The sequence below is a fragment of the Palaemon carinicauda genome, chromosome 31, assembly GCF_036898095.1.
Source record: "Palaemon carinicauda isolate YSFRI2023 chromosome 31, ASM3689809v2, whole genome shotgun sequence".
Taxonomy (NCBI): Eukaryota; Metazoa; Arthropoda; class Malacostraca; order Decapoda; family Palaemonidae; genus Palaemon; species Palaemon carinicauda.
Window position 1 is genome coordinate 25376843 of NC_090755.1, and position 21316 is coordinate 25398158.

At 35.3% G+C, this 21316-nt stretch overlaps 1 protein-coding gene across 5 annotated transcripts in view; it reads right to left on the reverse strand.

Moving 5' to 3' along the window:
• The window catches only part of LOC137624358 (uncharacterized), a 336909-nt gene extending 325188 nt beyond the window's left edge, over positions 1 to 11721 (reverse strand). Inside the window, exon 1 of one of the 5 annotated variants that reach the window (XM_068355055.1) lies at positions 11469 to 11721. In XM_068355055.1, the coding sequence (XP_068211156.1) occupies positions 11469 to 11499 (31 nt within the window). In that variant the 5' untranslated portion in view covers positions 11500 to 11721. Of the gene's footprint in view, positions 1 to 2214; positions 2449 to 7563; positions 7612 to 11468 lie in introns of those variants that run through there. The other 4 variants (XM_068355057.1, XM_068355058.1, XM_068355056.1 and 1 more) reach the window with 4 other exon arrangements.
• Between the last annotated feature and the right edge of the window lie 9595 nt (positions 11722 to 21316).

Below are 21316 nucleotides of genomic sequence, written 5' to 3' on the forward strand. Positions count from 1 at the left end.
ATTCAATATTTATCATACATTGCATTTTATCTTCCTATATTGGTTTTATTCCTTTTGTTATTTCTTTGTCACACCCCGATTTCACATAAATACTTGCTCTATACAAGTTTCCCTATCCAGTTCATTCATGTTTACCCTCTAGACTCCGTTGTTTTCCCGTTAACCAATAACGAACCTATACGTACTCAAAGTTTACACAAGGGGGTTGTCAGTTGATATTTCCCTACCCCCTTCCTTTATCTCTCTAAGTGGTCTATTCATACCCCTTCCTCCAAATCCGTTTCCCTGGAAACCTTTGTCCTAGTAAGGTGTTCATCATTTCAAGTGAGATTTATTTTTTCGTATTTTGCGATGGAGGAAGTTATAGACTTGTAACGGCTGCAGTATTCCATACCTTAAGGCATTTACTAAATTCCATCACGATTTTTATGATTCTTCATCCAATGTTGATAATTTCCTTAAAGCACACAATGTAATTCCTCAACGTTTACTGTGCCCCAAGTGCCGTTCCCTCCTATCTTGCAGGAAAGACATTCCCGTGTTTTATTGTAATACTCAAACCAAGATACCTAAAACCAAAAAGAAACGTCACTGTGGTTATACCGTTACTTCTTATAAAGGTACATTTTTGGGAAAAAGTTGCCTACCCCCATGGAAGATAATATTATTTAAAGTTAAGCCGTCAGTCTCACTCTCCCATGTCCCGCAAGTTTCAACGTCCCCTTCATAAAGGTAGGTCATTCAACAAAAGTCATTATAAGTGTTTTGTAACCTGTTAACTTCTAGGTTAGATTAGGAGGGTTTGTTAGGTTCTGTACCCTTTTTGTACCTTTTTATAAATTATGTAAAGTGTATATGGAACAATTCATTAAAATACATATGATAATATTACCGTAGCATTGCTACCGTTAGCAATGCCTTTGTAACATTGTTAACACTGTGTATCATTGGTAACGTTGCTTATTTTAACATTCCTAGTACATACGTGAGTTTTGTGACCTGGGAACTCCTAGGTTAGGTTAGGTTAGGTTCTGTACCCTTTTTGTACTTATTATATATTGTGTAAAACTTATATGGAAAAATTTTTTAAAATACGTATTGAAATATCTATCATTACTATCGCTAGTAATGTCACCGTGCCGTTGGTAACGGTGTGTATCATTCGTATCGTGGCTAATTTTACCGTTCTCAGTAAATATCTGAGGTTTGTGACCTGTCAACTACTAGGTTAGGTTAGGTGGGTTTGTTAGGTTCTGTACCCTTTTTGTACTTTTTATATATTGCGTAACCGGTAATATTACCGTAACAATCCCAGACATCGTTGGTAACACTGTGTATATCATTGGTAGCGTTGCTAATGTTATCGTTCGCAGTACATTTGTCAGTGAAGTGACACCGTTGAACAAGTGCTTATATTTAAATATCTGAACACAACATATATGACAACAGTGATTATATTTAGCCATTTTAACAAAAAATATGTTTTCCTGTAGAAAATAACGTGATTTAACCGGTTTTCACCTTCATTTCATCCGTAATAACAGCAACCAATTCAGCAACTTAAAGTTAGTCGAATTTGTTGATGTTTGTTTGCGGTTGAAATGAAGGTCAAATTCGGTTAATTCACAATATTTACTTTAGGAAAACAAGTATTTTCTGGTCGTAATCACACCCTGTAATACAATATAACTTTACCCTCCAGAGTTAGGTAGTGCCATGGCCTCTGTACTATGGTCTTCCACTGTCTTGGGTTAGAGTTCTCTTGCTTCAGGGTACACTCGAGCACACTATTCTATCTTATTTCTCTTCCTCTTGTTTTGTTCATGTAGTTATATTGGTATTATTGTACTGTATTACAGGGTAATATAACCTAGGGAAAAACCCACTTTATTTTTCCCAGTTTCCTTTCCTCACTGGGCTATTTTCCCTGTTGGAGCCCCTAGCCTTATAGCATCTAGCTTTTCCAACTAGGATTGAAGCTTAGCAAGTAGTGATAATAATAATAATAATAATACAGATAACGTTCCACCTTAGAAAATATGGAAGAGAAACAGTGGGCGGATGCTTTTCCATCTCTAAGCTAAAATCTAACCAGTGTAAAAATGTAGATTAGCAAGACAATCTTGTTAACATATTATATGAGACTACATTTAATTAACACTACTCAATCTGGTATTCAGTGTATAAATCCCAAATCAGAAAAATAAAACTTACCTATTAAATACTTCATGAGGCCGGAGGCAAAATCGCTAAAACAATAATAATTTCTACAAGGGACGGGACTACGAATGGGAAAGTAATGTTTACGTCTTGGTGAAATGTCATGGAGAAATATCAATGGATAAATTTCATTGAGTGTGTTGTTAAGTTCTTTCCATCAAATGATAAATACAATGTAATCTAATTTGACAATTTCCCAAATCGTCCGCTTAGAATCGAAGGACGGCAAAAAATATCATAAATAACTTCTTATTGCAAATGCAATCCATATATCCGGATTGCTATCCACAGAAAGTGATAAAGGGGTGACGATGATAAACTGATCTTTTCTTTTATCAAAAGTTGTTTTGATTTATTTTAATCTTTAAAAAAAAAATACTGTGCTATATCCTCTCTGGAATAATATTTAGAATAAAATAAAATGTTCAATATAAAACATTAAAAGATATGTCAATAAAAGATGTACGAAATATTATACATAGTATGTTTGCAGTAAACTCTAACATTATCAAACAATTCAAGTGTAATAAAATACAATTATTCAGATATGCTGCATTGTTGAACAGTGATAAGTACTGGTTAAATATATTATTATTATTATTATTATTGTTGTTGTTGTTGTTGTTGTTGTTATTATTATTTGCTAAGCTATAACCCTAGTTGGAAAAGCAGGATGCTATATGCCTAGGGGCTCCAACAGGGCAAATAGCCTAGGGAGGAAAGGACAGAGAAAAAAAAATAAATATTCTAAAAACAGTAACAACATTGAAATAAATATTTTCTGTATAAACTATGAAAACTTTGAAATAAGAGGAAGATAAATTAGATAGAATAGTATGCCTGAGTGTACCCTCAAGCATGAGAACTCTAACCCATAATAGTGGAAGACCATGGTACAGACGCTATGGCACTTCCCAAAACTAGAGAACAATGGTTTGATTTTGGAGTGTCCTCCTAAAAGAGCAGCTCACCATAGCTAAATAGTCTCTTCGACCCTTACCAAGAGGAAAATAACCACTGAACAATTAGTGTAGTAGTTAACCCCTTGGACGAAGAAGAATAGTTTGTTAATCCCAGTGTAGTCAGGTGTATGAGGACAGAGGAGAATCTGTAAGGAATTGGCCAGACTATTCAGTGTATGTGTAGGCATAGGAAAATTAACCGTAACCAGAGGGTAGGGTAAAATGTAGTACTGTCTCGCCAATCAAAGGACCCCATAACTCTCTAGCGGTAGTATCTCAACGGGTGGCTGGTGCCATGGCCAACCTACTACCCTCATATATATATATATATATATATATATATATATATATATATATATATATATATATATATATATATATATATATATATATATATATATGTATATATATATATATATACACACTGTATATATGAAATTTACTAAATGGGGCACCAGGACCACTTGCTTGTGAAGCAACGTAAATAATCATTCACCTGTCCAGCCTAAGTTTTAAAATCTTGATTATTTTACTGTTGTTTTCCATCAATATATTTAGGAATCCCTACATATGACTACCTCTGGAATTAAAAAATCAAACTCGGTATGCACTCGTCCATTTATATGCATTTTCTAATATGATGGTTTACACAAAAGAACAGCTAATGGCATAAGAAGTTCCCCTTTTTATGCGGCAATTACCCAAGCATATTCTAAAACAGCGTTTAACCTTCATTTGGACGCAACATTATGAAAGCCATGCGAGCCATTTTGGGATGTACTTAAGGATTTAAGACTTGTGTGACAACCATTCTTACAGAAGATATCAAGTGATCAAGGTTTCTTCAAGGTAAACACATTTTTATCTAAGACATAAAAAATAATTAGATATATTCTAGAGAGAGAGAGAGAGAGAGAGAGAGAGAGAGAGAGAGAGAGAGAGAGAGAGAGAGAGAGAGAGAGAGAGAGAGAGAGAGAGAGAGAGAGAGAATTTTTAATCTTTTATGTGTACATTATACAGTCAAGTGCGTAAAGAAAGAAGCCCCTTCATGACACCAACAAATTATATACTACGTAAGATTTAAACCATTTTATAATAATTTTAGGATAAAATTTTATTTAGTTTCAATTGGGGATGGGAGCGCATAATTTGGAATACGTTCATGACCAATGCTTTTATCTTATCTTACAAGTCTGTACCGGACTTGGTTCGCTGCATCATATATTTGCCTACATCCGAAGCCCGTGTTTTCATTACAATATTTACAACGCAGTTACCACAAACTCTATAATCATTATATTCAATTTTTCATTCATCCTCAATACTACAATATATATATATATATATATATATATATATATATATATATATATATATATATATATATATATATATATATATATATATATATATATATATAATCAGTAGAAGCAGGCGAGCACATCCTAACACATGTCATGAATATACCATAGTAATATCCACATCACAAAGAGTGAATTTTAGGATCACAAAATATATAAAGGATTTTCCTGTGACCTATATTATGGATTGACTCTAGATAACAGTTCCTATTTCCTGCCAACACTTGCATCAGCCACCTCATCCTCGTCTCATTCAGTATCATAGATTTTTTTTTTCTCATTATTAATGTAAAGTAGGATACATATCTTCTACCTTGTGTATTTCAGTTGTTGGTCGTACCATGATCTCCTCTGTTTTCCTTTATTTATTTTCTTATTTATTCATTTTAAGAGCTGTTTTCCTTGTCCTATCATACACGGAAACCCTCTCCTCTACACTAGGACAAATTATCTATATGTCGTCTTATTTAGAGTATCACAGCAAGTATTCCACATTAATTGTCAAATCCATATTATCGAAACACTTAGAAAAGCAGAGTGTCTTCGGTGTCTTCTTGAAAGCCTTAATTTCTTCATTCAGCCTTTCCGATGTCTAGTGGGAGCTTTTTGTATAGTAGACACATATCTTTGTTCCAATAATTTGAAACCATCTGAAACCATCGTGTTGATAAGATGTGTTAGCTGCACGATATGTAGCAATTCTCTTCGATATTACGAACATCCTGTTCTGATAACTTGATGCGTTACTGCTCATATCTTAAACTTGATTCTAGCTTTAATAGACAACCAGTGTGATTTAATTAATATAGGAATGATCCTTTTGAGAGATGAGGTCCCCTTTATCAGTCTTGATCCTTTGTTTATTACATTTTGTACTTTCTTACTTTGGATAAATTGTGGTAGATTGAGTTGGACAATAGGGAGTAAGTTGGCCAGGGCACCAGCTACCCGTTGAGATACTACAGCTAGAGTTATGGGGTCCTATGGCTGGTCAGACAGTACTTCAGTGGACCCTTCTCTCTGGTTACGGTTCACTTTCTCGTTGCCTACACATGCACAGAATAGTCTGGCCTATTCTTTATGTATTCTCCTCTGTCCTCACACACCCGACAACACTGAGATTACCAAACAATTCTTCTTCACCCAAGGGGCTAACTACTACACTGTAATTGTTCTGTAGCTACTTTCCTCTTGGTAAGGGTAGAAGAGAGACTTTAGCTATGGCAAGCAACTCTTTTAGGAGAAGGACACTCCAAAATCAAACCATTGTTCTCTAGTCTTGGGTAGTGCCATAGCCCCTGTACCATGGTATTTCACTGTCTCTTAGGTTAGAGTTCTCTTGCTTGAGGGTGCAGTCGGGCACACTATTCTGTTCCTCTTGCTTTGTTAAAGTTTTTATAGTTTATATAGGAAATATTTATTATAATGTTCTTGTTAAAATATTTTATTTTTGCTTCCTCCCTTTCCTCACTTGGCTATTTTCCCTGTTAGGACCCCTTGGCTTATATCATCCTGCTTTTCCAACTAGGGTTGTGGCTTAGCAAGTAGTAGTAGTAGTAGCAGTAGTAGTAATAATAATAATAATAATAATAATGATAATGATAATAATAATAATAATAGTTTCACTAAAGAACACCAAAAATGAAGAATCGACTTTGGTCAACTCTGATGGTGGTGGAAAATACATTGTAATAAAAGTTCCCAGGCTAGCTGACAAACAAAACCAGAAGTCGATCAAATCTTACAACAAAAAAAAAAAAATAAAATAAATGAAAATAAAAAATGCCTGGATGGAACTGGATGCAAGATCATGTAATTTGTAAAATCATGCGTCCACACCCAGGTTTATTATTTCCTTCTGATGATTTAGAGTCCCAGGCAACTATGGTCAGTTATAGTTTCCGATAATAACTGTTCAAAACATAATTGCCAATTTCTTAAAGGGTAAGATGCATGACAATTGCATTTTCTCAAGTTCATAAAGCTTTCCGGCTGGCTGTTTTGTTTTCTTGCTGCAACAGCACTTTCGGTCTGTTTTTTTTTATGCTCTCGGTATTGTTTTATACCCAAAGCTGATCATCTTTGCTGAAGACATTAGTAAAAAGCCTTTCCTCTACAGTGTGCTCATAATAAATCAAAGTCATCACGGACTTCTTTGCGTAAATGGTCCGTAAATTCTTCATTTCTTTGATCAAAGACAGCCGAGTCGTCTGCTCTCGAGCTGCGCCATTTTCATCATACAGCATTTTAATCAATTTAGCTCTGGTTTTATTTGACTTTGGGATTTTGTCCATTATCTGCCTATTGACCATCTTATATTTGTTTGGTGCAGAATTTTCTGTTTACACCCGGAAATCTAGTTCCATTGTATTGGACAATGCTTTTTCGTTGTTCGAGCCCATCAGTATTTCCACGTTTCTACGGCCGTGTCCATAACATTATTTCTTAATACAAAACACATACCTTACACGGTAAGCAGGACTTCCTTACTTTTCTTCAGAATCACCACAAAGAAATTAGATTTTTCTTAACTTGTCCATGATTTAACAACTACACTAAGCCCGGTAACATTATCCAAAACCAATCCATAGAATGACTATATACACTTCCACTGTCTTAAACAAGAATCGTCATCGCTGTATTTAAACACTATGGTAGAGTCGTTTTCACTAGTCTTGATCAACACTTGGTCAATATTAAGCGATAATTTATGTTCGGAAAGAGAAATTAATGCTATAATGATATCAAGTAACACGGTCTCTTTCTTTTCTCTCTATTCTTACAAATTCTTCTTTAAGTTTGAATAAAAGGACTTAATTACTATATATAGGAATAATTCCTTTTGGCCCATTTTATCCATACAGAGGTGTCTTTAATACTCTTCATGAGTCTTAGTGATGTTTTTTAGGGTTGTGGAACATTACAAGTAGATGAACCATTAAAGGTTATTTCTGGTCACATCACCAGTTCAATCATAGTTTAGGCTTTGATTACCTGTAAAGAATAACTACTCTACATACCTTGTCATCCAACGCCAGGGTCTGTGCCGAAGAAGTTTAACAGGCGATACTACTTTTTCTTGTGAGTAAGTTAAGCGGTTGGGGCAAAACTTATCTTTAAAACCTTATCACCTTCGAAGTAGCCCAATCGCGTAACCCTAAGGGTCAAGTCCTTAAGATATAAGGTGCTTAAATGACATTACGAAACATACTAAGTTAAAAGATGTTCCTCCATTTATGGCGTGCGACGCATATATTTTTATAAAACTAATAATCAGATAGCTGTTAGAAGATATTGACTGGAACTCTTCAAATAAAAACAAATTATTAATAGTATTAGTAATTAATTGATTGAATTTTATTCAGTTGTAGTAAAATCTAATTTTACGACCTGCAAAGTATTTTTTTTCAAGCAACTGAGCCCCGACATACACGGTAAATTAGCTATGTACTGCCACGTAAGAGCAATTGTGACACTTTGGGGACGAGATTAGCAACTGAAATATAAACCAAAGGTCATTCCTACGAGCCCAAATCTCAAATAATCAGGGTCAGGCTTAATAGAGGAACTTGGCATGAGGGGTGTAACACAGCTATGAGCGAGTCTTCCAACAGATTGTTACACGGAATCAGGAAGTAAGTTGGTCCAGATGAAAATTAGAGCAAACGATAAAAGTTCAATGAGGTGTAAACGAGAATAACAAAATAGAATTAAATAGATCCATGATATATATAAAAAATCGAATAAATTTTGTAGGCCGTAATTAAAATCGTCACTTTGCATATGAAATTATCTAAAAATCTATTATGATTCAAATAGATTACGTCGCCTACAGAGAATGTTTAACAAGCAGCGGAAATAATGTTAAAAACAAAACATCACCACAAATGTACAATAGACATCCGGAAAACCCCATTTGTTTTAGGTAACAGTGCCTGGTTGTTTGATAACAATACCCCGACATGTCTTTTATTCATACTTTACTGGGCTAGACCAAAGCAGAATAATTGAACTAGCATAATCGAATGAACTGGTTAAACCCCCCTTAGGATCAAGTAAAGATAAGCACCCCCATAACTGACTAGTATAGAAAAGCACCCCCGAATTTGTGCAAGTAAAGAATAGCACTCCCATATTTGAGCAAGTAAAGATAAGCACTCCCTGGTCTTGAATAAAAGCAAGTAAAGATAAGCACTCCCATATTTGAGCATGTAAAGATAAGCACATTATTATAATTATGGTTTAAACTTTAAACAATAAATTATTTTGAAATTTTATTGATATATGAAATATAAAATGAAATATACAACACTGAAATAAGATGTCGAGTCCAGAAATCAAAAATACTTGTAAAAATTTAATTAAAATAATACTGTCTTGCTATAGTTTCACAAAATCTATGAAACTTGTCGTTCTTGTTACGTTCGCTCCACATGAATTCATGCAAATAAGAGTTCAAAAATTCTCGTTTACATCCTATCATCCGTTTTATTCTTATTTTGTGTTTGTTCCAGTAGCTCTCTACTGCTTGTGTATGAACGCCTGTAGTCCTGTCAACAAAATTCACGGAGTGGTTAACTGTATGATGCGTATATCCAAGGTCCCTTTCAATGTTCCTGTATGCTTTCCATTGATCACTGTGAATAATTGTTCCAGGCATAACTACTTTACTAATTATCGGCAACAGTGTTTCGGCATTGCGCGAATCAACAATCTCCATATAACCCAGGGATGGTGATGAAGTAGGATCTACTATTCCAAATACCCATAGTGGATTCTGGGGAGAACGTCCTCTATGGTGCTTTGGTTTATGGCTAAAACAAGATTCATCAATTTGTACCGTTGTGCCTGGTCCACCAAGCTTGATAGGGTTCCTTTCAAAATGTTTCAAGCAAATTTCACGAAAAAAGCTGAACATGTCAATAACTGTCACTTTTGAAACATTCAATAACTGTACGGTCTGCAAAACACTCAGTTCCTGACACCAGTAGAAGATTCCTTCAATCCACTTTTGTAAAGAAAGCTTTGAGCGATAAAAAAACGAATCTTTGCGAATTGATTCGTAGTGCTTATATTTACTGCATTCCTTAACTTGGCACTTCCAGACATATTTGTCTTGTATTGAAGAACGTTTTGTCCACTTCATTAAAATGCTACAATGAGGGCATTTTAGTTCAGCTCTCAAAAGTTTCTGCTGCTTCATCCAGTTAATTGCAGGAGTCGGGTCCTCAACCAACAGTGGCTTAAGAATTTCTTCATACAGAGAACGGTCCATGTTAAGGGTTTCTCTCAAGACTTTATACGACTTTCTGAGGTATATCATGCTAAAAAGTAAAATCTATCCGAACAGCAAAAATTATATACTCAAATAAGAAGAGAAAACAACTCGTTAATGTAACTATTTAAACTATTCAGAAGAGAAAACAACCTGTCAGAACATAAATAATCTATCAGAACAGCCAAAATGATATCCTCAAATAAGAAGAGAAAACAACTCGTTAACGCAACTATTTGAACTATTCAAAAGAGAAAACAACCTGTCAGAACAAATTGAATAATTTTGAGCAAGTAAAGAAAAGCATTCCCGAAATTGTGCAAGTAAAGGAAAGCACTCCCATATTTGAGCAAGTAAAGATAAGCACTCCCTGGGCCATGCAGGGGTGCTTATCTTTACTTGATCCCTTTTCCTATTGTCTCTCTATAAACTTTATACACCGTCTAAAGTCTGAAGTAAGATTGATGCAACTTTTAGAATAATAATTACTAGAAGATGTCTCTCCGGTAGCGTAAAGGAACAATCTATAAATAACTATCAGCAATGTTTGCCATTGATGTGACAAGAGATTTTCACACGCTCAGTCTATACATTCGCAAAAGCATGTCGGGATAAATGAAGGTACCGCAAGAACACCAAGTGTGGAGTTAAGCACTCGACCGAGACCTCTATCTGCCAAACGTATTGCAGATGCAACGAATGGAAAATTGCGTTCATGGTGCGTTAGATCCTGATATGATATTCGATAGTACAGTTTATCTCCACTAAATCTGGTAGATACTGTACACCAACAGCGTAACGTAATATGGTGTTCGTATATTAGCATTTTTGTCCTCGTTTCCAAAACATACATGTTGTACATTTGATTGTCATACTTTGCAGTTTAACTCTCATCCTAGCTTGGTTAAATTAAAACATAATTGATAACTTTAAATAAAAATAACATTAGAAATAACAGCCTACGATTCTATGCAAACGTATATTACAACTCAATTGTAAAAACAAGCAAAAAAAAAAAGAAAAAAAAACACCCACACACACGCGTCCGGTTTCTCCATTTTCCGTTAAATTGAACTTTCACGGAGAGAAAGATAAAAGAAGGATGCTAAAGAGAATGTTATTTTCGTTATTTAACCGAATTTTCAGTTAAATCTTTCAACGAAAATCTCGCTGTATAGCTTTTACTATGTAGTTCACGGAACAGTTTTGCACTCGCTTCATTTTACTTAGTAACTTGAACAAAATTGGTTGATTAAACATACTAAAAGTGAAACAGAAGAGGATAACCTGAACGATAAGCTAAACTGAAATAGCAAAACAAAAAAATTACTTTTGAACAACTTTTCAAGTAAGCATTACAAGGTATCGCAAGTTTAAAAAGGATAGAAGAGAGAGAGAGAGAGAGAGAGAGAGAGAGAGAGAGAGAGAGAGAGAGAGAGAGAGAGAGAGAGAGAGAGAGAGAGAGAGATCTTGTATTACATTCTCTTACATTTGGAATGGATCTCTTTTAAGTCTATATATTTCTCATTTAAAATAGAGAAACAGATGTTTGAATTCTCCTCAAACTATTTTCTTCGTTGTCATGTTCAAGCTAAACTTAAAATTACTACTGAGAGAAGTGTGACTCTTGCAACACAAATGAAAACTTACGCCACCGTACTATCAAAGGTCTCCAGTACATCGTAGTATTAGTAGGGTGAAATCAATGTCTAGTAATAGATAATTCCATATGCCTAGGTTATTTTCATATTTCAAGCTTCCACACAGACGCACGCACGTGCAGTGTTCCTTCTCACATAGTACGAGTACCAATAAGCACAGGGTCCGAAGTGTTACTGAGAGTCTGAGACTGAGAGTGGCTAGTGTACCGAGTAGCGAGTCCTGATACAGGGTGGGCAGGGCAGTGAGTTAGTCCACACACCATGCAGTCTAACAAGTGTTGCCATGGATTTCCATAGCACGATCGACTGATGATGATCAAGTCTTTGTGACGACCTTACAGCTCTTGCTGAAATATGGTGAGACGATATGGCGCATTAGGTGTTTCCCCTTTATATAACTCTTTAGCCTTTTGATAAAGCTTTTACTGTGTTTATTTTACAAATATTCATTAGTACTTCCAATTCGGTATCAAACATCTGTGAATATATGTCTTTAACGAGTTACTTTATTGGATGTATATGTTGTGAACACTTGTGATACAGCATTACACGTAATCGGCACTTCATATTGAAAGAGAGAGTTATTTACCAATCAAACTAAGAATGTTCAACCATATCAGCTAACAAGGTTGATACCCGGAAAAACCGGAAATATATCCCATGCCTGAGTCGTGCTACGTTGGCTGAAGTGTGGTAAAGTAAACTTGACTATTTAAGAAAAAAATAGTTATGAGAGAAATGAATTACCACAACATAACTTAAATCTCCAAAGATTTCGCAAAACGAGGTAATAACTAAATGCAAGAGTATGGAGGAAACGTAATTAAAGAAAGCACGCAAAGTAAGAGAACCAGAATAAGAATCTTGCAAGGTAGCTTCGTTACAGAAAACGTCACCGTAATTCTCTCAGGTATAATTCAAACTAAGAAGGCAAAATGTGCCGGGCTATGTCTGAATTTATTTATAATATACTAAAATTACATCCATGCGAAAACAACTAAAGGGAATGTCCAAATAATTAAAGTAGAGAGAGAGAGAGAGAGAGAGAGAGAGAGAGAGAGAGAGAGAGAGAGAGAGAGAGAGAGAGAGTTACCAGGATTTTGGATGTCCCAAAGACTTTTTAGTCCATCCACAGAGACTACACTTGCTCTTTGGTAGAGCGATTTACTTTAAGCATTTATAGAGTTCTTATGATCTTATCTAATTTATTCTTGAACTCATTTACCATGTTACTGTTTACTACATCCGAAGGAAGTCGATTCCAAGTATTTGCTATTTTGTATGTAAAGAAATTGCCACATGAAGTGGTGGTGTTAATTTTCAATTCTAGTTTGCACCCGTTACCTCTGATCTGATTTGTGCTAAGCGTGAATAGATTGCTGTAATCTACATTTGTTATTCCTATAAGAATTTTGAATGCCTCTATTAACTGTCCCCTTAGTCGTCGAGTTTGTAGATCAAATAAGTTCATACGTTCCATCCTTCGTCGATATCCAAATTGCCTTAGTGTTGGAACTAGTTGGTGGCCCTAGCCTGTACTGCTTTCAATCTATCTATGTCCTTCTGAATACTTGGCGCCCAGAATTGGACTCCGTATTCTAGATGGTGTCTTACTAGTGATGTGTACAACTGTAGTACATAGTCTTTGTTTCTGTATTTAAATTTTCTCTTTGTGTAATTTATTAGTTTTTTGCTTTCTTTTCAGCATTTATGCTCTGTTTGGTGAACTTCAAATCCTTGCTGATAATAATACTGAGATCTTCCTCCTGGTCCACACTTTCCATTTCATTACCTAGCAGTGAGTTACCTGATTTTGTGTTACAATAACCTATGTGCATGATTTTGCATTTCCCACAGTTGAAAGGCATTTGGCATTTTCTGGACCATTCTCTTAGCTTCATTGAATTCTCTCTTAAGACTTTTACGTCTTTTGAGTTAGCAGCATTTATGCCTAGTTTAGTATCGTCGGCAAATTTGGCTATTCTACTAGTTAACCCTAAATTTATGTCGTTAATGCAGATCAGAAATAGCAAATGGGCCCAGAGCAGATCCTTGAGGTACTCCGCTTGTAACAGCTGTCCACTCTGAAGCTTCTCCATTGATTACAATTCTGTTTTCTGGTTGTTAGCCAATCTTCAATCCATTCAGCTGGCTCATCAGTAATGCCTAGTGCTCTACGTTTGGCCATTAATTTTTTATGAGGAACTTTGTCAAAAGCCTTCTGAAAGTCTAGGTATATGATATCTATTGCCATGCTTTTGTCATAAATGGAAAACGTGGAAAAATTCCCCCCAAAAAATTGTCAAACATGATCTCTTTTGTCTAAAACCATATTGGCTACCTATCAGAAGATTGTTTTTCTTTATTTGTTCTAATATTGAATCGGCTATAATTGATTCAATAATTTTGTAAGGCACTGAAGTTAGAAACTCAGGTCTGTAGTTGTCAGGATCTTCTCTTGGTCCCTTCTTGTAGATCGGAGAAACATTGCCTAGTTTCCATCCTTGTGGTGCCTTTCTTTCGTTGGCTGTCCTTCAGAATATTTTGTAAGTGTCGGGTTATCTCTTCTTCAATTTCTATAACATCTCTTGGATAAATATCATCTGGACCTGGTGGCTTAGACTTACTGAGTCCTTTTATTTTATTTTTGACATCACCCATCGTAAATGTAATTCTATTTAATGGTTGTGGCCCTTCATATTTGATAGCTGGTTCGGGGAGGGTCGTTGATTCTTCCCTAGTGAATATGGCTGTGAAATGTGCATTCATCAGTTCGGCTTTTTCCAAATCATTTGTTATAAGATTTCCCTCCAAGTCTCTTATTGGGCTAATGTTGTTTTTGACTAGCTTTCTACTGTTTCCATATGCCAAAAAAAAAAAATTCTTTTTGGGTTTCTTTACTAGCTGATGCCACTCTTTTCTCTTCATTGATCTTGGCGTTTCTAACTAGTTTATCTACTTTTTGGCTTAACTTCTTGTGTTCTGAAATTTTATGAATTGAAGGCTATGAACCCATTGATTTATGTTTCCTGTCTCTACTTCTAATTGCATTAGCTTTTCCTCTGTTGAACCACTTAGGTTGTGGAGTTCCATTTGGTAATTTTTTATTTATGCAGTATACATTTAGCCCCTTTTTCCTTATATATTATACAAAGGAGTCTCATTACGTATTTATGTTCCCTGTTTCGTCGTATTCTAAATTCTTGGTGTAATCGTTTTTATCCAGTTTTCCGTCTGTAGTCTAACTTTTTTCCCCCTTCTTTTAGATGATGAATATTTACCCAAAACCTAACTATTCTGGGGTCACTTTTGCCAATATTTTCGCCAACTGAAACACTGGATACTAAATTTTCTGCTGTTGTTAGCACAACATCTAATATGTTGTTTCCCTTAGTTAGTTTATTGACCCACTGATAGAGGAATTCATTGTTGACAAATTCTAGTAGCCTATGTCCTTCTGTGTATGATTTAGAATTCATAGTATCGCAGTTTACTGCTGCATTGAAGTATCCAATTAGGACAGCTAGCTTACTGTTAACTTCTTGTCCAAATTGTCTATACAGCTATTCGCCCTGTTTGATGTGGTAGTCTGTATATAACTAGTATGTACATGCTTTTCCCTTTGGTGTTGATATTTGCACCTGTCACTTCACATTCGGTTTCTAATTTAATTTCTGTGGGATTTAAGTGATTTTTAACATAGAGCATTACCGCTCCACCTGTTTTTGGTGAGACGATCCTTCTTAAGAAGCTTGTAACCTTGGATTTCGTATTTTCTGATAAAGTCCTTTTTTTTTCTTTTTTTTTTCTTGAATCCAGGTCTCGGTAATGCCTATGACATCTAGGTCCTACTAGCTATCATTGGCCTGAAGTTTTCCATTTTGTTTCTAAGCATTGAATTGTGCCACTCTGTGTAAATTTTCTCTTTTTTTTTCTTCCTCTGTGGCGTTGCTATTTTCCCTGATTTACTAGTGTTTTATTTTTATTTTTATCTGCATTATCCAAGTTTTCTACTAAATTTCCTTCATTTGTTGTTGGAGTATTTTCTAAGGGTCTAGTTTGTTCTTGGTCTACTGTGTTAAGTAATTGTACAGGCTGAGATTTAGTTAGTTTCCCCATACTCTCTTACCTTCTTCACTAAAGTGTATTCCATCTCTTCTGTATAATTTTCTCTTGCCATATAAAGTGTCCCAAAGATCTATAAATTTAACTTTCTTTTTCTAGCATGCGGACTTCAGCCTTTCGTTTACCCCTATGGCCTTACGGAGGGTAAAGTGGCTGACATTGAGTCTTGGGAGAATATTATTATTATTATTATTATTATTTGCTAAGCTACAACCCTAGCTGGAAAAGCAAAATGCTATAAGCCCAGGGGCCCCAACAGGGAAAATAGCCCAGTAAGGAAAGGAAAGAAGGAAAAATAAAATATTTTAAGAAGAGTAACATTAAAATAAATATTTCCTATATAAACTATGAAAACTTTAACAAAACAAGAGGAAGAGAAATTAAATAGAATAGTGTGCCTGATTGTACCCTCAAGCAATAGTATTATTGTATTATTGATCTTGTTTCTAGCCATTTCAACAGTTTTTTTTTTTTTTTATAGCTGTTTAACCAAAGGTTCTGTTTGGCCAGCAATATCCTTTCTTAGGAATAGGCCATTTCCAGTTGCCTGAACAATTATAGCGGTCTTCTTGTTCTCTGTTAGTTTTACTGACCACTTCTTCTATCTTCTGTGCGTTGGCACCCGGATAGGACCTAGCTTTTCTCCTCTTTTTGAGGCCGAAGTGCTCCCCTTGGTCCTTCGCCATAATCTCTCCAATTAAAAAAAAATCTCATCTTCCTTTTTCTCTGCTAGGGGGATGAATCTGTTTTTGGTGGTAGTTAAATTTCTAGGCTGTTGTTTAGTCTTCTTGGCCTTAGCTACTCTTCCTCTAGTGGGTTTCATGAACTCTGTTTTTGTTGGTTATTTCCTCTCTACGTTCTGGCCTTGATATCACCTTATTTTGTATTTCTTAGATACTAAATCCCATTTTCTACATCATCATCTATGACTTCTTTGTTCCTTATTTTTAACTGTTGGAACTTGAACATATCTATCAATGGTTTTCTTAGTTGTTGGTTTTTATTTTTCCATTTTTCTATTTCTTGTTCCTGCTGACAGACCAGGCATACACTATTACGGTGCAGGTGTGCACCACACCCTTCTTTGAAGTCCACTCACCATTTGTTTATTTGCCATTTTGCACATTTGTGCTTTAACTTCAGTTTCTCAGTCATTTTTTAAAATTTCTGGGTAATAGTTTACAACACCACGCTCTCCATTTACTCCAAAATAATGCAATCCTGCAGTTTTCATCTTCTTGCACAGTGATTAGGTGGTTATTTAAATTCTGGGAATTTAAAGTCGTTTGGTGAAGAAACCGAGCTATCTTATTTCTATAACCCCTTCCCCCTTCCTCAACATATCTTGCTAATTATTGCTTTCCCAGAATTTAAATAACCACATGATTACTGTGCAAGAAGATGAAAACTGCAGGATTGCATTATTTTAGAGTAAATGGAGAGCGTGGTGTTGTAAACTATTACCAATTTCTGTGATATTTTTTAGTACGTATCTGTTTAGAAATCTCAGCTAATAAATTCTATAATTATCAGCTTTGTGACCAGTGTAAAATTGGGGGGGGGGGGGTGATAGTTACCCACCTGCTGCCGCATCCGCTTAATCCTGGGTGGCTTTCCATCTTTTCTGTCCCTAACCTCCCATAAGTGCCAAGGCCGTCTGTAAGTGCTCCCAAACAAACAGTTAAGTCTCCTAAAACTTGGACTGTCCCTAACGCGCCACAGCTCCCAACTGAGCAGGACAAGGCAGAAGCCTGTTTTCTCACCAGGATTGACAGCGGAAGGCTAGCGATTCCTGGGATTTCCAGATAGCGAAGAACAGCCAGACTCTTAGGTACTACAGTGTATTACAAGAAGCAGCAACTGGGTTTTTTAATTAGCCAGGACTCCAACAAGGCACAAAAGCTCTGTCAACCTCATGAGCAATTGAGCCTATCTCGCTAGGGTCTCTTTATTGCCTTTGCTAGGGAGTGGTTAGCTATTGCACGCTAGGAATGTGCTTTGCGGGGCTGCTAAGGACGCCACCAATAAAGAGGATGTTGACATAGAGAGTACTGTGAGTCTAAATAGAGTTAAGAAAGGAATGAGGCTTAAGAGATGTGTATGGGAGAAGGAGGAGATTCAAAGAATCATAAACAATGCAAGTGAAAGTATGATGCACTATTTGTTTGTATCAGAAAATACAAATGTCACATATGGTAAGGCTTTATCTAAAATAGATACATTAGTAATGAGAATACGGTTGGGTTACAGATATTGTTGGCAGTATATTAATGGCAGTATATTGATGGTGAAAGTGCTTCCTGTAGGTTATGTGGTGAATCACGTAAGCATACACTACATAATTATATATTGGAATGTAGTAACTTATCAGAATTCAGAAATGACAGTTTTAACAATGTAAGAGATCAGGTATGTTATTTTTCAAATAATGATGTTTGTACCAAAATTGTCAAAAAGTTTCCTAATTTTTACTGGAACAAATAACGTAGGCATTGTTTGATTTGTTTGTATAATACTGTTTGATGATATTATGTATGTATATTTCACTATATTCGTTGGCGGGTTTATTAGTATGCTAATGCACCCCATTTGATGTCATTTTTATGTCAATAAATCCTTTGAATTTGAAATTTGAATTTGCTTTGCGGGGCACTAATAGCACTATTTCATTCTTACGTCCCCTGTCTCTCGAAACATGTGAGCGAGCTCCTAGCGTTGTTTATAGAGGTTCCAAAGCCTCTGCTCTGACGAGAGAGAGAGAGAGAGAGAGAGAGAGAGAGAGAGAGAGAGAGAGAGAGAGAGAGACTCACCATTTTTGTGTGAAAATAGATGCTTCAAGGGAAAGACAGGCAAGAGATCGAAACACTTTAGACTGGACAAAAGATGAACCAATTGGCAACAAGGCTCGACTGTTCAAGCAGCTGCAGCAGACAGGAATAAACCAAGCACTACACATGACGGAATAATAAAGTTAGAATAAGTTCTGAACATCCCCGTGATAAATACCTTCTTTTTGTAAGGGACAGTGGTGTAAATGGTCTAATTACCAAATAAGTTCTTTTCTAGTAGGCCTATTCACGGCAGATACGAATTAAGGATCTTGTCGTAATGAAATAAATGTTACTATCACTATGATAGCTGCCACGCGAGAACAAATAACATGACTCCGGATATAAAAAATGCAAGATAACAATGAATCATACAACGCATGGCATGGAACAATTGAAACTATTCTCTCTGCACGCCCCCTTGTTAATAGAGCCCCACAGGTTGAGGTAGAGTACAAAACGGCATTTTAACATTCATTTTAATAAACTGTTTGAAACCTAAATAACTGAAGACCTCCTTGATCAGAGTACAACTTGTTGCTTGCTTCGTCGATATTATACAAGAGAACTAACCTATAAGGTGAAGTTGCTACAAAAGTTAAACACTAAAAGGAAAAGCACTTATTTCGTGTTAATGAATCTCCCAAAAGGAAGTCATTGTAGGCGTATCTCTTGGTCCGGTTTATAAACCGGATACGCTGACCCTGCCAATTCTCCTTCCGTCCTGATTCTCAAAAAGACAAATCATTGACCCCTGCTTTTAACTGGGTTTGGGTGTGTTGGGGTTAAATGGCTTTCTGATCATTTCCTGAGGATAGAAAGTTTCCCTTTTGAAGGAAATTCACAACATAGAGACCATGTAACAACTAGGTTGGTGTTACTATAATCAGTATTGTTAGATATTCGAGAAAAGTAAAAATAATTCACAACAAAAACGAATCACGATTACCACGGAAGTTGGCCTAATGGAAAACTTCTTTTTTACCTTAAAAAAATACTTTTACATTTTATTATTTTACATTATTTTCGTAATTATTATTTTACAAAGATATAGATGTGAACTTAAACAGGACTTTGCAAAAAAGGTAAAATAATAATAATAATACATAGGTTATAGCATATAGTTTAATGAGATCTAGTGTATCTTTCCTAGTTATTTTGGAAAACTATCTCCAGGGAAGTTTTATGGCACTCAAAATCTGGATCTCACTGTACGGCCTCTCTCTCTCTCTCTCTCTCTCTCTCTCTCTCTCTCTCTCTCTCTCTCTCTCTCTCTCTCTCTCTCGGGAAATTACGGAAGCCATTTCGCCACGAACCAAAACACTGACCGACCACTTTACGGCCACTTATCGTTGGTGATTGGTTAGGCTTACCTTAATTAGCTCATCCGAGCAAGAATTAATCCTAATTCAATGTTATCTTCTCCCTTATCAAAATTCATGGTTATCGTCTCCTACCCCGACTTTATTATATTGTTAATATTTTGAGGATTTGTATAATACTTATTGTGCAGTTTTTCTTGTAATATCTGGTTCGTAAAAAGAAGAAAAAAAAAAAACTTTGCTCAAATTTATGCTCTATTGTAACAGAAGTTGATACTATATGTGGAATATGACAATATCTCTTATCTAAAACATCACAATAAAAGCCATGATGTAAGTTGATGACATATTTTTTTTCCAGTAATAAAATATATAAGTAAAAAAAAAAGCCATAATCAACCGCTGTATTATGGAAGAACTTAAGAAATCTACTTCTTGCACTCATCCACGGAGGATAGCAGTGTTAGCAATAAGACAAAAACAAAAGAGAAAGGTTAACGAGGCAGTTAGAAAGGGAAGAATATAAACAGGTAAAGGATGTAAATACTTAGAAGAATGGTACTTAAAAAAAACCAGACCATATTCGTAGCATAAGCAATAAATATTTAAAATATTGTACTTAAAACAGACCATATTCGTAGCATAAGCAATAAATATTCAAAATATTGTACTTAAAACAGACCATATTCGTAGCATAAGCAATAAATATTCAAAATATTGTACTTAAAAACAGACCATATTCGTAGCATAAGCAATAAATATTCAAAATATTGTACTTAAAACAGACCATATTCGTAGCATAAGCAATAAATATTCAAAATATTGTACTTAAAAACAGACCATATTCGTAGCATAAGCAATAAATATTCAAAATATTGTACTTAAAAACAGACCATATTCGTAGCATAAGCAATAAATATTCAAAATATTGTACTTAAAACAGACCATATTCGTAGCATAAGCAATAAATATTCAAAATATTGTACTTAAAACAGACCATATTCGTAGCATAAGCAATAAATATTCAAAATATTGTACTTAAAACAGACCATATTCGTAGCATAAGCAATAAATATTCAAAATATTGTACTTAAAAACAGACCATATCCGTAGCATAAGCAAATGGGACGCAAAAATAAAATATATGGTGCAAGAAGTTAGGAAGAATGGAGACAGTAACAGAGTAGGAGAATTGGCATTGTGGGTTCCTGGTTCCCAATTGTTCACTATGAAAAATAAGTTTGCGGGTACTTTATTAATTAATAAATAAGTGCAAAACTTTTTAGGTTGTACTGTATTATAGTTTAAATTCTTCTGCGGCCATAAACATGAGTCTTAATGAAAATTGCAAGGTTTAATCTTATCCCATTCTACCTTGAAATCATTTGGGATAATACCTTGTTATCACGTATACCACCAGCTCTGGTAGGGTTTTGAAACATGTCCACTCTTATATCTTGTTCTCTTCCCAATTTTGTTCAGAGATATAACTTTTCTGTATTATCTTATTTGCACGGGTTACACACATTATCTATGTATTTTCCTCTGAAATTTGTTTTTAT